Below are 16,790 nucleotides of genomic sequence, written 5' to 3'. Positions count from 1 at the left end.
AAAATTGCCACTTGAAGTGATCTGCTTCCTGCAGAATGGGAGGACTAGCCCCAATCGTGCATGTGGAGACATTTTATCAGCCTTAAAGAAGGACTACCAAGCCCCCGTCTGCCACTTTGTGGCCTGAGCAGAAGGCTATGGCAAATGACGTGCCGGGCAGAAATCTTTACTTGCTGAAAGCAAGCGGCTCACAGAAAGGCTTAAATACATTTGCCTCTGGAATATCCCAGGGCTAACAGACCCATCCAGTTGCCACATTGCTGCGTATTTTAATTGGCTGGGGCAGCAAATGTAGAGGAGCTTTCCCCACTCTGCCAGAGGTGTTGTTTGTATTTTGTTTTTGTTTCTCAATTTACATACTGCACCACAGCAAAGCTCTCTGATCGATTTACATTAAAAGGCCATAAGCTGTTCTTATCGTTCCTCTCGGCTTTGCAGTGCATGGCTGTTTTATGTGCTTTTATGTAATTTGTACTCTGCCCTGGGATCTATTGCGATGAAAGGCAGGTTCTAAATGCACTTATTAAATAATAAATAGATACAAACCGGGGAAGGAATAAAAGACAAATGATTCCTTTTTTTAAAAAAACAACACCAAAAAATGAACAAACCTAATTCTATTAGAGGCTGTTTGAACAGAACCCCTTTTGTTGGGGCTGACATATGCTCCTTGGCTCATACTGTGAGAACAGCAGCAGCAGATTCTGTTTCCCCTCATGAGTGCTATGAAAATGCTCAGAACAGCCTTCAGAAATAGTTTGAAGAAGCTGATTTGCAGGCTGTCACACAGGCTTATAGCCTTGGGGTTGAAGACCTATGTAAATTCATGCGCTCCAAAGGGACCTGAAAGGTGGGAGCAGTAATCCAAAACTCTGCCTAAGATGGCTGCCTGGGCCATGAGAGAGAACTTTTCTCAGCGCTTTCTAGTTCTGTACAATGAAGTTAATTCCTGGTCACAAGACATCTTTCCTACCCTCCACCCCCAACAGAACAAGAGAAGAAAGGCTCTTACTCCACTGCTTTCTTATAGACTTCAATGGCTTTGTCCGTCTGCCCTTCCAACAGGTGGATCTTCCCCAGCATCATGTATGTCAGGTCATGTCGGTTGAGCTCCAGGGCATTATTTAGCTGATCTTTTGCCTGAGCAGAGCACAGAGTGTATTATTCATTTTCAGATATTTATATGCCACTGTTCAGGTGAACTTCATGAAGTGGTTCACACTGAAATGGTAAACCTATATCAGACATCCCCAGACTTCGGCCCTCCAGATGTTTTGGACTACAATTCCCATCATCCCTGACCACTGGTCCTCTTAGCTAGGAATCATGGGAGTTGAAGGCCAAAACATCTGGAGGGCCGCAGTTTGGGGATGCCTGACCTATATAATAAAACGCCAAAGATGAGCGACAAAAAAACCTTTTGAAAGCTATATTTCTCCTTAATGAAATTGGCAAAGTGCCAGCCTGAGCACTGGTTCATTTACACTAGGATAGCAAGAGAGAGAAGAGACAGGCGTGTTTCTGCAGCCAGTGGGCTGAAAAATACTTGTAGTCTTTGTGGCTGCAAAAGCCTGAAAGCAGAAGGGCTGTGTTTGGTGGTCATGGTGGTGGTGACTCAATGACCCAGAAAAATAATGAGCAAATAGGTTTGAGCTTATGCAACTGCACTGTACGAAGTCAGACCGTCCATTGATTTAGTTCAACGGCTGTGGCTCTTCAGGGTTTCAGACAGGAGTTTCTACCACCCTTACCTGAAGATGCTGGAAACTGAAGCTGGGACATTCTACCCCAGGGCTACTGCCCTTCTCAGGCTGAGAAAGTCCAGCTATCTGTGTCCCTTTGAACTGGAGATGTCAGGGGTTGAACTGGGACCTTTGGAATGCAAACCAACCAGGTATCTGGTCCCACCAATGGCTAGTTACTCCCTTGCTGCCTATACTGTATGATGCAGCTCCACCCGTAAGAGAAAGACAGAAAAGCAACCAAGCTAACACACTCGCCAATGATCTCCCTTTTGGACAACTGTGGATGCCTCACAATTATAAAAAAAATCCCCTTGCTTGTTAATTCCTCACTCCCTTTTGCTGGTCCAACTTGAGCTCCTCTGGTGATATTTTCTTTCTTTCTTTCTTTCTTTCTTTCTTTCTTTCTTTCTTTCTTTCTTTCTTTCTTTCTTTTTTCTTTCTCTCTCTCTCTCTCTCTCTCTCTCTCTCTCTCTCTCTCTCTCTCTCTCTTATGGACGGAATATAATTTATTGCATGAAGCTCTTGGGATAAGCCCTATTTTCTAACTCTCTCCCTCCACTGCCAAAACAGGTCTTATAGTAGACAAGCTCAGATCTTATAGTAGCTCAGGTCTTATAGTAGACATCGAGGACATATAGTAGACATCGAGGACAGGTCGTGAAGCTGAGGCTCCAATACTTTGGCCACCTCATGAGAAGAGAAGAATCCTTGGAAAAGACCCTGATGTTGGGAAAGATTGAGGGCACTAGGAGAAGGGGATGACAGAGGACGAGATGGTTGGACAGTGTTCTCGAAGCTACGAACATGAGTCTGACCAAACTGCGGGAGGCAGTGGAAGACAGGAGTGCCTGGCGTGCTCTGGTCCATGGGGTCACGAAGAGTCAGACACGACTAAACGACTAAACAACAACAACAACAACAGTAGACAAGCTAGGAGCAGAGTTCATTTCCTCCTTCGTTCCCCCCTGAATGCCCCTTCCCTTCCTGTCTTCCTGGGTGCTTCTGCGAGTTAAATAGGCCTAGAAACACTAGGAAGCCAGAATCTGCGGACTGGCAGGATTGGATGTTACCGAGGCTTTTACAGCTCATCATTCCACAAAATGCTTATCCCAGCACTGAGCCAGGAGGGCTGCTGAACTGCACAAAGGAGCAGAACTGCTCCTCCTGGGCACATTGTTAATCCCCTCCAATGAGAAACATCGATTGCAATGGCCTCTTTTCCTCCCCTGGGCCCAGCCGGTGGGACTGGAATGAAAGGTTGCAGGTTTTCTTCTCTCTTTTTTTCCAGGCACATTAAAGGAGAGAGATGCTGACAAAGTAAAAAAAGAATTATGCAGCCACGGGATATTCATTGCTAAAAAGCTAAAATGCCAGCACATTCTATAGGCTTCATTATATTTTATAGGCCCATGTGACTCGATGCAAGGAAGCAGCATGGTGTACGGTCGGGGCGCAGCAAAGGGGAAATGTGAGCAGGAGGAAATTTCTCATACTAATGGCCCATTAACACCTCAATGCAAATGTTTGTGTGCCCAAAACTGGAGAGAAGATGCCATTTTCATGGCTTACAAGAATCAAACTGGTGCATCTTCCTAATTGGTGAGAGTAAAGCAAGCTCTGACCTGAGGGCTACAGTATTCTCAGTAAAGACAGTATCACTATCTTGGATACTTTCTGCAACTGGCTTCATTACTCAAAAAAACCCCACCATCCCTGACCATTGTCAATGTGGAAAGGGCTGATGCAAACATCTGGAGGGCTACAGATGCTAAAGATCCCTTGTTGTTTAGTCGTTTAGTCGTGTCCGACTCTTCGTGACCCCATGAACCAGAGCACGCCAGGCATTCCTGTCTTGCAATGCTTCCCGCAGTTTGGTCAAACTCATGTTCATAGCTTCGAGAACACTGTCCAACCATCTCGTCCTCTGTCGTCCCCTTCTCCTAGTGCCCTCAATCTTTCCCAACATCAGGGTCTTTTCCAGGGAGTCTTCTCTTCTCATGAGGTGGCCAAAGTATTGGAGCCTCAGCTTCAGGATCTGTCCTTCCAGTGAGCACTCAGGGCTGATTTCCTTCAGAATGGATAGGTTTGATCTTCTTGCAGTCCATGGGACTCTCAAGAGTCTCCTCCAGCGCCATAATTCAAAAGCATCAATTCTTTGGCGATCAGCCTTCTTTATGGTCCAGCTCTCACTTCCATACATCACTACTGGGAAAACCATAGCTTTAACTATACGGACCTTTATAGGGATCTATAAAGATCCCTATGCTAAAGATATGGTGGGAACCAATCAAACAACACATGGAGCCCAGGCATTTTCATGTGATTGTCCAAAAGTCTCCAGGCTACAGCTCAGGAAACAGGTGGTGTGCTTGCCAAGTCCGAGGCTCCCTTTCGTGGTACTTCTTACTTCACCAAACCTTTATTAGGCATTACAAGTATAGGCCATCATAAAACATCCATATATAAATTTTTTAATATGTAAAAATAAACAGCCATGTAAAATATATGACGGGGATTCTTCTAAATCGCTTTCGTGCCAACGACACATGCAGGTCATAGTCAAGATACTGTCAGGGGCTGATTGGACGCAGAGGAATGGTGGGAGGAACCAACTGTGAAAGACCCATGGGAAAAAGGCTCCGAGCCAGGGGATTGGTAGTGGGATGAGTGGTCAGAGGGAGAAGACTGGGGGGAGAAGGTGTCGGAAGCTGGAGAGGTAACAGGGCTCAATGAGTGGGGGTAGTCTGTGGCAGAAAGAAGTCCAGAATTGGAGACAAAGGCTGAAGCAGGAAGGAGGCCAAGAGAGAGAGATGACTGAGGCTGCTTCATGGGGGCAAGACCTGCCGGAGATGAGTTGCTGTACTCATTAGGCCTGGCGTTCCTGTGCAGATTCTGTTTTTGCTTATAAAGGGTTAACTCCGACTTGCTTGGTGTGGTTTGCCACTGGCTTGTTCCTGTCAGATATCAGGATTTTGGAGACTTTCCAGCTAGATTCTTCTACTAACTCCATGAGAGGCAGGTATCTCTGCTCTTCTAGCTTTCCACTCAAAACTCTGACAGCCAATACGTGGTGTGGATTTGGTTTAACATGCAGAGGATTCTGCATTTAGGGTCCCATTCAAACAGGCCTCACATTTTGCAGAGACTGAGAAGGTCTGGGCTGTTTCTGTCAAACACTCACTAACTATAGGAACATGGGCTAGGGACTCCAGGGGCCATACACATACATGCTGCTCAGCCACATATAATTTCCTGTCTATTAACAACAGTTCTGCTCACTTCAATCTTACACCCAAGCCTTCTCCAGCCTAATGCCCTCCAGATGTTTTCGACTATAGTTCCCATCAGCCTCAAACAGCATGGTCAATGGTAAGGGATGATGGAAGTTGTAGTGCAAAGCATCTTGTGGGCACTAGTCTGGGCAAGGCCGTTATACCCTGATAGCCTGCCCCCCCCCACTCCTCCATGTGTCAGTCCTTGATACCCACCCACCAAAAAGGCTGATTTCTGCAATTCAAACCCAAATCCTACTAGGTTGTACACAAAGTTGTACACAAAGTAATATTATGGGAAAGTTTTAGTTGTGCGTAACTTATTTGATGATGATGGTGATGATGATGATGATGATATTATTAATAATAATAATAATAATAATAATAATAATTTATTATTTATACCCTACCCATCTGGCTGGGTTTTCCCAGCCACTCTTGGTGTCTCCCAACAGAATATTAAAAACACAATAAAACATCAAACTTTAAAAACTTCCCTAAACAGGGTTGCCTTCAACCCTTGTTATGACCGTAGCAGCTGTTTTAGGAAAAAACAAATATTGTGGTTCTAACATGAGAATGAGAGGCATACTAGGAACCTGTCAGTCAGAAAAGAACCCTTTCCAATGCTTAAGAGAACAACCCCCAAGTCCTTTTATCAAGGTGCCCCCTCTGCAATGTATCTGCAACATGCAAGATGCCAATTAGGACTGGAATATCTTTTCTGCAACTGGTATTGATGGAGCAGCACACACTGAACAAGAGGAGGAGCTGTTGAACTCAACCAATGGCTCTTTTTCTAGAGCTCTACTGCATAGACTTCCTTCATCTCAATTCCATACAGCTATTGAGGGTTCCTCAGGATACAACCCAACCACTTGGACCAGGCATCCCCAAACTTCAGCCCTCTAGATGTTTTGGACTACAATTCCCCTCTTTCCCAACCACTGGTCCTGTTAGCTAGGGATCATGGGAGTTGTAAGCCAAAATGTCTGGAGGGCCGCAGTTTGGGGATGCCTGACTTGGACTGTTATTTATTTGTTTGTTTGTTTGTTTGTTTGTTTTATTAAATGCATATCCCACCCTTCATCTGAGAATCACAGGATGCTTTACAGTATAAAACAGGATGGATTTGATTTAAATCAAATTGATTTAAATCACAATTTAAATCACTAGTCAGTAAGACTTGATTTAAATCATTTTTTTACAGAAAGACATTCCTACTGGTATAATCTTAATATTTACAACCAAATGAAGTTTTCAATTTTAGAATAATAAATTTTCAGAGTAGTTTTTACAGTTATATCAAAAATTACTGATTTGGTTATACTATTAGAAATACATAGATAATTATGAAATTATTGTGAGGTTTAATAAGTTAACTGTTTATATTTGAAAGGAGAAAAATAATCATTTCCTTAATAACAATTTCCTTAAAAACCAAATTAGACTGAGTTTCTGCACACATGGAAAAACTTAAAACAAATCCTTATTTCCTTTGGACTATAATGTAACTTAAATAGAAAACTATATTTAGAAAGATTTTTTCCTCCAAAAGCATTTTACTTTAAAAATCCAATTTAAATTTTAAAAATCCAATTTTTTTAAAAAAAAAATCATTGTTTTTTATCCACCCTGGTATAAAAAAATTCAAAAATACATAACATAATAACCAAAAAACCCAATACCCTGCCCCGGTTTAAAAGACCATAGATTGTTTAATGAGCCAAAGGCCTGGCAGAAGAGGAATGTGGTGCTTAAAGAGGAACCTGGTGCTTAAAGTTATGTAACGAAGGCACCAGGCAAGCCTCCCTGGGGAAAGCATTCCAGAAACAGAGCCACTGCATAAAATGCCCATTCTCAGGCTGCACCCTCTGGACCTTCCATGCTTGCCAGACAACCAGGCCCGGCTCTACGTAGACCCCCGGTGGCGCAGTGCACCAGGGCGGGGGGGCTGGTAAGCTGGGCGCCGGCCTGGTAAGGAGGGCGCCGCGCGGCGGCAGAGCGATCTCCGCCCCTCAGCACCAGGGCGCGCGATCTGCTCAAGACGGCCCTGCAGACAACTGCCCACTTTACCTTGTTGAAATGCTTCAGGTGCATGTAGCAGACACCCAAGTTGTGGCAGATCTCCTAGATGTGAGGGGAAAGGGGACGTGTAAATCCACATGTGATACATGAGGGGATAAAACCTCTTGTCATTACAGTGGAACCTCAGTTTATGAACACCTTGGTTTACGAATTTTTGGTTTACGAACGCCGCGGACCCATCTGGAACAGATTAATTCACTTTCCATTACTTTCAATGGGAAATTTCGCTTCAGTTTATGAACGCTTCAGTTTAAGTACTCCACGGACCATCTGGAACAGATTCATCCACTTTCCATTACTTTCAATGGGAAAGTTCGCTTCAGTTTATGAACACTTCAGTTTATGAACAGACTTCCGGAACCAATTGTGTTCATAAACCGAGGTACCACCGTATTGGTCTCAAGCTCAAGCTCACTAGTTGCAAAACCACAATGTGCTCAAAAAAAAAAAAAACAACCCCAGGAATGGCACAATCTATCACACCACCAAATGGCCATCCCATTTTCTCAGATTGGTAACAAATCATTTCCATTCAGTAGAATATTAACAGTACTAAATGCCCCAGATCTGTGCTTGAAAAATCTCTTCATTTACAAATAGCCAAATTCTGGCCTCATTCACACATCACAGTAAACCATAGTTAATAGTTTACCATGAACATGCTGATCTAAGCGGCTTCGCTCATCCCCACTAGTTCATGTGAAGAACAAACCACAATCCCTACTATGGCATTGTGTCTGAACTGGAGATTATGACTGGTTTTACTTGAAACAAAGCATGATTTTTTGCTTCCTGACTGACTGACTGGGTGGAACAAAACTACTATGATCTCCAATTTGGATATAATGTTAAGCCAAGAAACATGATTTGTTGCTGTGGTGTGTTAATGGGAAGCAGCAAAGTGGCCCAGATCTGCATGTTCATTGTTCACAGTAAACCATAAACTATGGTTTATCACGATGTGTGAACTGGGCCACTGTAACTTACTTGGTCTTCCAGAATCAAAAAGAAAAGTTCAATGGATCTGAGTTGTTAACTTCAGCCCGTTATGACCAAAGATGCTACAGAAATACAATTAAACTGAAAACCTGGCAAAGATTTAGTCAGACACATCTGTTAATCTTTCTTTTAACAACTATCATTGGACTTCTGCATATAAACCTGATGGATGAGCTTATGCAAGCAGAAAATAAATACTGGGCCCAGTATATATTTACATCATGTAATAAGGAAGATAAATTTAGTTATAAGGCTTGTCAGTGTGCCACTTCAACAACAGAGATGCTGCCAGGGTTCTCCAGAAGTCCAAGCCAACTTGAGCACTATTTGGGTACAAAGGCATGATAGGCATTTAACAAATAAATGAACACTAGATTCACCTGGGCAGAGTTCAATGTCATTTGTGTGCCTGGCAAGGGTAATTCTGTTTGCTCAAGCACTTTTTGAGTGTTTAGAGCCTTACATTTTAAGACCTCTGATTTAACATGTCTGGCACTGATATATTCTGGCTGCTTTATCAATGTTAATTGTACTTAGGCTTTTTGCTGCTTCTAAATCTGTGTTAGCTACTCTGAGAGCTCTTGGCTGAAGACCGGAGTAAGAAATGTGACAAAGAAATGAATGGATATGCCTTGGCAGTGATCATTTTGGTGTCCGTTGTGGTAATCCAGCTTGGTACACAATGTTTTGCCTATGCTGATCCTCTGCTGCGGCAGACTCACCACCCAAGATGCGGCATTCGGTCCAAGAGCAAGTATCAAGCCATGTTTTGTTTTCCTGCTGAATATTAAAGCAGGGAGCCATCTGTGTGCACATCTGGCAGAGACAATAACCAGTGCTTCCTCTGTTTTGATCAACTATGTGGGAAGGTTGTATATTCCTTCCTGTATCATGGAATTTATGAAACAGGCTTATCTCTTCAATGCAACTAGACTCCCAATGGGACTAAGAGCTGATCCACATAGTCACTTTCCCCTATAAAGGGGAAGTCATAGCTGTCCTTGGTCATATGACTGCACATGATCACAATGGGGAACATATCAAACTGAGCAGTACATGCAATAGAGGCAGCAGCAGTTCCTGCTGTTGCAGGAGCACCGTTCCCACTTGCCACAGGAATCATTAAGGCTGTGTCTGTGTAGACCCAGATTCCCATTAACACCTCTCATAAGCTGCATTCCGAGGACAGGCTGGTGCTGGAGCTGCTGCCCCTGCACAGAAGAAAGTGCTGTGCAAAACTGACTCATAGGTCAGCCATCGATCTGCAAGTCTCAAATTCTACTCCATTCTATTTACAAGTAGCAAAGAAAACCTAGGGCATACCCAGTCCTTCTCGTTGTATTGGGCCGCATCGTTGTACACTTCAATGGCTGCTTTGTGTTTTCCCAAAAGAAACCTGCAAGAAAATGTCAGATCTTATTTTTCTTACCCTTTCCTCCCAAGGTATCACTGGACCATCAATTGTGTGTCAGTCAGAGGATCAAAGAGAGCTCTAGGGAAGCCTACTGTGCTGTAGAGTCAAACAGAAGAATCCAATACTTGTCCACTATACAGGGGATTCAAAGCATGCCGCAACACCTGTTAAAAGGACTTTATTAGAATGGAGGCAGGCTGTTGCTTTCATGTCCTAGAGGTGTCTAGTTGGCCACTGTTTGAAATAAGATGCTGAATTAGATGGTCTGAATTGGTCTAGTCCAGCAGGGTTTTTATGTTTTTAAGTGTGTGGACAAGGGAGGGTGTATGATTAAGTAGTTCGCCCATGCAAATATGAAGGCTCATGGGAGTAAAACGGCCTTTGGTAACCCCACTCCCTTTATTCAACACCCAAAATCTGAAGAATAAAATGGAACCTACAGCGATCGTGCCACCTGCTTGAGGTTGTCTGCACTCCGGGGCGTAAGAATAGCACAAGTCTGGAAAAGCTCAAGTGATTCATGAATCTTCCCTTCCAAGCGAAATATCAAAGCTGAAAAACAACAATGCACAGCATGTTAATCGGGAGTCCTTTCGAGGAAGTAAGCTGCACCCTGGGCAATGCTGAAATGTATAGAAGTGCAGGAGGGGAACCTACCCCCACCAGCTTCCCAGCTGAAGCACTTTTGAAGGAGGTAGGTCAAAGCGGAGCAGAACTAGCAGCTGGTGGGTTCTGTATCTGGAAACCATGGTGCCATTGCCACCACTGTTCCTTTGTGGTAAGCGAAGCCCATGGGGTAGTTTAGCATTTCTCTGTCCCGCTTGTCCTGAAAGAGCCATAGGATCGCTTTTGTCTGTTATCATGGCCCAAACTATACACACCAACTGTGGCATAATGTGTGCAGCCGCAGCAGACAAAGGCACTTTTGCAGTGGCAGCAAGGTCCACAGTCGATGAAGAGATCAAAGCTCCAATACCCAATTCAACTTTCTGCCATGGATTTTAGCATCCGACACAGCAACTAGGAAAATTATAGAAGCTGTCACATCTTTATCCTATAATGGTGAGTTCTGCCTTATTATGTCCTGCACACTGACGGTTAAAATGTAAAAACAGCAAATGATGCATTTCTACTAGCTCCAGTAGGTATGACCCCATATAGCCTGGACAGAAGAACTGTACATAAGCTGCTCTAAGCTCCTCAGGGGAGAAGAATGGTCTAAGGGTAAAATGATAATAAATTTATAGTAAGAGTGCAATAAGTGTTGAATGTTTGTATTGCTGATTTATTGTAATTTTTTGTATCGTATGCCATGTGCCATTTGGTAGAAAATGTAGCTAATGAATAACTAAAATAAATACCACCAATTCTCAGAATCCTGCAGTAATCTTCAGCTAAATGTGTACTGAATATCAACTTTCTTGGTAGTTTGTAAGTACATTAAATATTTTAGGGCACACTTTAGAGAGAGAGATGTACAATTGTCCTCTTTTTCAGACTTCTAGTAATCATGTCACAGCAAATTGTAGTTAGCAGTTTGCCATGAATGCTTCTATCTGTGCTATTGTTCTCCTCCCTCTTTCCACTGGGAGGTAACAAAGCACGGTTCCTGGCATAATATTACTTCTGAACCAGAGATCATGGTTTGTTTTACTCCAACAATCCACAATTGGTAAGTAAATAAGAAACCTTGGCTGCAGATTGTGGTTTGTTGGAAGTGAAAAGCTAAGTCAAGGATCATGGTTTGTCTCCTCCCAGTATAAGCAGATGAGAAAGGAAAAATGAAATCGGAAGGATTTGCTTGTGCATGGTAAGCCACGCTTTTATGTTAATGTGACCTGTGTATTTTGAGCTGTGTTTACAGATTTACCTCTTGCTAGTGTGGAAATATTATAATATCATTCTGGGCTACAATTCATGTTCCCTCCCATCCCCTTAAGAGTGAGAGATTATGCAAATGTACCATTTTTAAAAAAGTTTTCTAGTAATGAGGATTATGTGGACTATGGAAGCAGCCTCGTATTTTTGGAACTCCCTGAGGGAGTCAGTGAAAGAATTTTATTTTCAGCCCTAAAGAGAGGTTGCTCGTGGAAAATGTGTCAGACAAGTTAGAAGCATGTCAGCCATTGGTGGGTGCTTTTAGCTTACCTTGAACATAAACTGCATATTCACATATCCCACGGGTCTCTTGGAGTTGCTCCTTTATAAGAATCTGAACCACAAAGTAAAGAAGTTACGTTCCAATAAAAAGATTTTCTTTTCTTTTTTGGATAAGGGGCAGAATGTTGTCAACTCTACCCTTTAATAAGTTATCCTCAACATTAAGCCAGTATTTGTTAATGAAAGGTATCTAAAAGATCAGGGGTGAGGAACCTGTGGCCAGCCAACATTGTCAAGGGTCAAGGAAGATGAGATTTGTAGCCTAGCAGTATCTGGAGGGCCACAAATTCCCAGTCTCTGTGCTAGAGGGAAAAAATGCCTAGAATTTTCTCCTTTTTTCAGAGCAAGGAAATGCCTGTTGAAACCACTACCTCTCGCGCTGGTAATTTGTCCTTCCTGGAAAAGAGCCTCCTAAAGTCAAATTATCCAAGAGCAGGAGCTTTTTGATAGCTTTGACATTGGCAAGGCTTTCAATTTCATTTAATGGCACTATAAAAAAAACCCTTTTGCATTAAAAAATGTTAACATTAAGGCAACGACCTCTGAATAGGTAACATTAGGGCAAGTGAAACTCCTGCCACCCAAGTACTTGTGGAATAGATTACTGTTATCCATCTATTGGGAAATTAAGTGCCTGCCTTGATGGTCCTTAGAAGTACACACTCTCTTTGCACAGCACCAAGAGTAAATTATTTTTTAAAAAAGGTTTTTTTTATTTTTTTGTTTTTTTAAAAAAGGTTCCCAAAGATTCCTGTATTCACTATAAAGAGAAAGCTGCACATCTAGGAACCAGTGTGACATAATGGTCCAAATTTTCATACCAAGTGGGCTCCAAGCAGTGGAGGGCAAGAGGGGCACAGATTTCTGAGAGCCCCCACAACAGGCTCCCTCATGGGGCTGAGCTCCTGCCGTCTTCCAGAGCCTCAGGAAGGCAAGCTGTGCCCAGACCGGGCCTCCTTCTCCTTGTGGCCAGCGAAGGGACACCCATGGGTGCCCCAACCCTGGGCTGGCTGAGAGGCCGAGGCACCCAGCAAGAAGAGGAGTTGCAGCAGTAGGCTGCCACCACAGCCACAACAGGGGAGGGCATGGCCAACGGGCAACAGTGGGTCATGCAAGAGCAGCCCTGAACTCTCCCAGCGCAGGTGCCAGCCAGTGTGCCCTCCACTGCGCCCCCACACCACCCAGCTTGGCCAGGAGGGGGGCACCAAGCCAGAAAGAGACGTGGCCACCAGCAGCGGCAGCGACACCAGCCATGTGCCTCCCGGGCTCCATTCTCGGAGTCCCACTGCAGCGGATGGGGCTCCCACCACTCTGAACCGCTCTGGGTAAGCATGCATAGGATCACCAGCAGAGACCCGATGACAGTGAGGAAGGACCGAGTGGGGAGATCTAGGAGGCTGCGATTTATTCAAAAGGAGAAAACGGGTAGCTGCATCCATGACTCTGACAAGTTTTGGTAAAGGGGTAGCAGTTCCTAAGGATGGCACATGTTAACATACTGCCATGCTCTCATTAGATTTTGAAGCAACCAACCAACCAAATGCAAAACAAAAATTCAGTTAATTCAGTTAACAGGAGGCTTTTTGGAAGAGAAAGAATATTAACCATCACTAGGATAAACCCGGGGTATGCAAACCCACTTCAAATCATGGTTTGGAAGCAATCTTGATTAGTGTGAACCATAGTTACCTCTGATTCAGGTTTAATAAGAAACTCTGTCTATAACAAACCAGAGAAGGGTGGAGGAACCTGTACAAGGAGCCCTTGGTATATTCCCTATCTTGAAATCTTGTTTTGGAAGTGTTCCAAGAAGAACCGAAGTCCTTCTCCAAAGCAAAGGCCTAGGTACTTCTCTGAAGTTATCCTTAAAAGGCACTGGTGGCAAAACTATAGCCCTAAAGATGCTGGTTTGCAATTCTGATAATATCTGGTCATTGGCTGCCTGGGGCTGATGGAAAACGGAGCTCAGCAACGTCTAGAGATCCACAGGTTCCCCACCTTTGATTTAAAGTGCCAAAAAAGTCAGGGTATATCATATTCCTACCTTACACGAATCATAGTCTTTGCGAATGTAGTACAAGTGGATCAGCCAATTCCTGCTCTCCAGACTGCGCAGTTCTGGCACTGTGCAAAAAGGCAGCAGAACAAGAATTTAGAGATCTAGTAGATGATGCCTTTTGAGACCCAGTTTTTGTACTTTACCCAGAGAGAAGCTGAACCTTGGACCAGACCTGCTACATGAGGTTCTTGGCTGTTCATGCTCCAATGAAGCAGAAAACAGGAGGAGGCAGCAACGAAGAAGCAAGCAGGGAAGGAAACATCATACTAAGCATTATTACTGTGGTAGAGCCATGAAAGCTGGACACAAGAATAAAGGATGGCTGATGTGACTCATTCACTAAATATTTATATCCTATGTTTTCATCTCATTTCCTGGTGGTACAAGGCAGCTGACTATCACCTTGTGTTAAAAATAAAGGCAAGACCAGCAGGCAAGATCACCCTTAAGTAAGCCACGAAACATTTAAAAAACCCCTGACAGGCCACCAGAAGAAAGACGCTTTCATTTGGTACTGGAAGAGAGCCTGGTGGATCTTCCAGGACAGGGATTTACGCAACCTGGATGCTGCCACAAAGCAGCAACTGCACCTCAGACAGTAGGTGATGGAACAAGATTTCTCTGGTTGATCTGAGTGGATAAGCAAGATCACATGGAATTGTACTTTAAATCTGAAGTCAGAGCTTTAGAGGCAAGAACCCAATGGAACCCAGAACTTGTCCTACTTGTGAGTAGACCTGGGGCAACTGCTTGGCTATTGCAAGATAGACTTTGGGACAGAGCCAGTGTTTCAACTCTGATCCTCTCATGGCATAGTTTACTGCAGAGAAATCAGTGTTTTAAGCTCTAAAGAAGTACCGAGTCGCAATGCAATCAATGGCAAGCATGGACACTGCTTTTCCTGGTACTATTTAAAGTTTTCAGAACAAGCCACTGTTCACATCAAATGGGCATGAGTTGCAGTTCATCAAATTCATTTCTGCATCTGAAATTATGGCAACCCAAAGGTAACCATAGCAACCAATAGGAAAATCCAATGTCTGCAAGCCAGTATCACGATGGAGAAGCCTAGCAGGAAACAAAGACAAAAGACTGCCAGAGCAAGAGCGCCGAGTTGGTGGTGAAAATTTGAGAGAAAGCACCTCAGAAGGGGAATACCCCCCCTTCTAATAAGAGCAAAGCCCCCTTTACGTTTGCCCAGCTCAGACTGAGGCTTGTATCCTGTCTCTAGCATGCCCTCTTTTCAAGGTAAAGAGACTTTGGTTTGGGGAAATGGGAAGCTTCATGGAAGACTGAATCAAGTTCCAACTGAACCCTCAAAAACACACTTTTTGTCAAGTGTTTGACTGAAACATATAAATAGTTCAATTTATTTTTAAAGCAGATAGGAGAGGCAAGAGCCCTTCTGTGGAGAAGCGCTACAGGCAGCCTATGGAACATAGCATACTTACCGTTGGCCAGATATGTGGGCAGACATTTTTAATAACCACAGGGAGGGGACACCAGTGGAAGCCATGTGCAGTTACTGTGACATAAGCTACCTGAAGGGTAGTCAGTGCCAAAGCATCATCTCTCTGGACCCAAACTTGTTACCAGGCCCCCCCTTCACCCATGATCCCTCTCCAGTTTTGAAATCCTGGAATATAAGATATGCGTCCTTTAGATTATTCAAGTTCCTTTTGCTTAAGCTCATGGCATTTCTGGCTGTCTGATTTGGATTTATAGCCAGGCATGCCAGTGTGACATGTATGTACATTCGTTATATGAGTGCACTGGCTTTTTAGACATTGTTCCCTATCTCTGAGATTCAGTGCCTGATCTTCTCTGCCCACTGGAAACTACGGGCCTCACTTGTTTGCTCACATCTGATCTAAGGCCTGTAAATCACATCAGCAGAGCTGGCTCCTGCTGTCCGGGAGATCTCATTGTTCCTGGTTATGCCGGTGCTTGTCCTGTCCTCCTGTTGCCACACCCTGTTAGCTCTTCCTGCTTGTGCATGGAAAATACCTGCAGGAACTCCAGGACTTCGAATGATTGAAGAGAGGATGTTGCAAATTACAATTCACAAATTACAATTACAAGTCCTACACTTTCCCATACAATAACACATTCTCTCTCTGAGGATCCTAGCCAGCAGCTCATTGGTCAGAATGAATTTTGCTTTTTCTGTTCTAACACTGTTTCTGGTTGGCTCCAGTAAACCACACAGGATCTGGGCACACTGCATATAGTTCCTAGGAAATAAGTCTGTATAAACAGCCTCAAGAATGACAAAATAATTTCCCCTTCTATCATAATAGGCTTGCAGCTCTGCTGCCTCACATCCTGAACTTGAGTGACACATAAAATACCTGTTTCTGTCTTCCCTTCCCCCCCAATTCTTGGGCCGTGAGAAAATTCAAATTAATGCATGCATTAGATTATGTCATGGACTGTTCTAAGCACAAAGTATTAACAACTAGCAAGGAGTGCCTGGCACTGCCCAAGAATTAAAAGAAACCAAAACATACTATGGGTTTTTAAATGCATAGTGTAATTTTTGAGTTTCGACCTGCCGTGCCAAGAATAAGTGAGGTCATGCCAAAGTCACGTTTTGGTCCACCACTTTGATTCAAAATAATGTCCGGTGTCCAAAGACTATCCATCTGCCACCCCCATCTCAGGACCCTTTGTGCCAAGTTTGGCAGCGATATCTCAGGAGGTGGCCAAACCTATACCAAAGAAGCAGGGAGGGTCATGCAAAAGCCACATTTTGCTCTGCCATCTTGATTCAAAATGGTGGCTGGTGTCCCAGCATCAAGGAGAACTGCTGCTCCCACCTTGGCCACCCTCATGCTGAATTTGGCAATGATACCTCAAGAAGCATCCAAACCTATAGAGAACACATAGACAGACAAGCAGACAAACTACTTTCCCAAACAAATAGTAGTAACACTCAAAACCTCCAATTTTTAATAACAGTAATGTTTGCTTTCCCATTTCTGCTACTAGGGGAGGCAGTTCCAGATGTGGGACTTGGTATTTGGGGAATTTATTTGTTTTGCCTCGTTTAC

General features: G+C 43.7%; 1 protein-coding gene across 1 annotated transcript in view; it reads right to left on the bottom strand.

Annotated features, from left to right (window-relative positions):
* Positions 1–16,790, bottom strand: part of BBS4 (Bardet-Biedl syndrome 4) — a 44,842-nt gene that overhangs the window by 15,011 nt on the left and 13,041 nt on the right. The window contains exons 3-8 of the mRNA XM_035118050.3: positions 13,723–13,802; positions 11,667–11,730; positions 9,959–10,070; positions 9,428–9,500; positions 7,094–7,147; positions 1,013–1,140 (exon numbers count right to left, since the gene is read on the bottom strand). Of these exons, the coding sequence (XP_034973941.3) occupies positions 1,013–1,140; positions 7,094–7,147; positions 9,428–9,500; positions 9,959–10,070; positions 11,667–11,730; positions 13,723–13,802 (511 nt within the window). The remainder of the gene's footprint in view (positions 1–1,012; positions 1,141–7,093; positions 7,148–9,427; positions 9,501–9,958; positions 10,071–11,666; positions 11,731–13,722; positions 13,803–16,790) is intronic.

Source organism: Zootoca vivipara, chromosome 13, assembly GCF_965207765.1.
Source record: "Zootoca vivipara chromosome 13, rZooViv2.hap1.1, whole genome shotgun sequence".
In the NCBI taxonomy this organism is placed as follows: domain Eukaryota; kingdom Metazoa; phylum Chordata; class Lepidosauria; order Squamata; family Lacertidae; genus Zootoca; species Zootoca vivipara.
The sequence above is the reverse complement of the archived record's forward strand: the minus strand, read 5'-3'. Positions and strand labels throughout refer to the sequence as shown.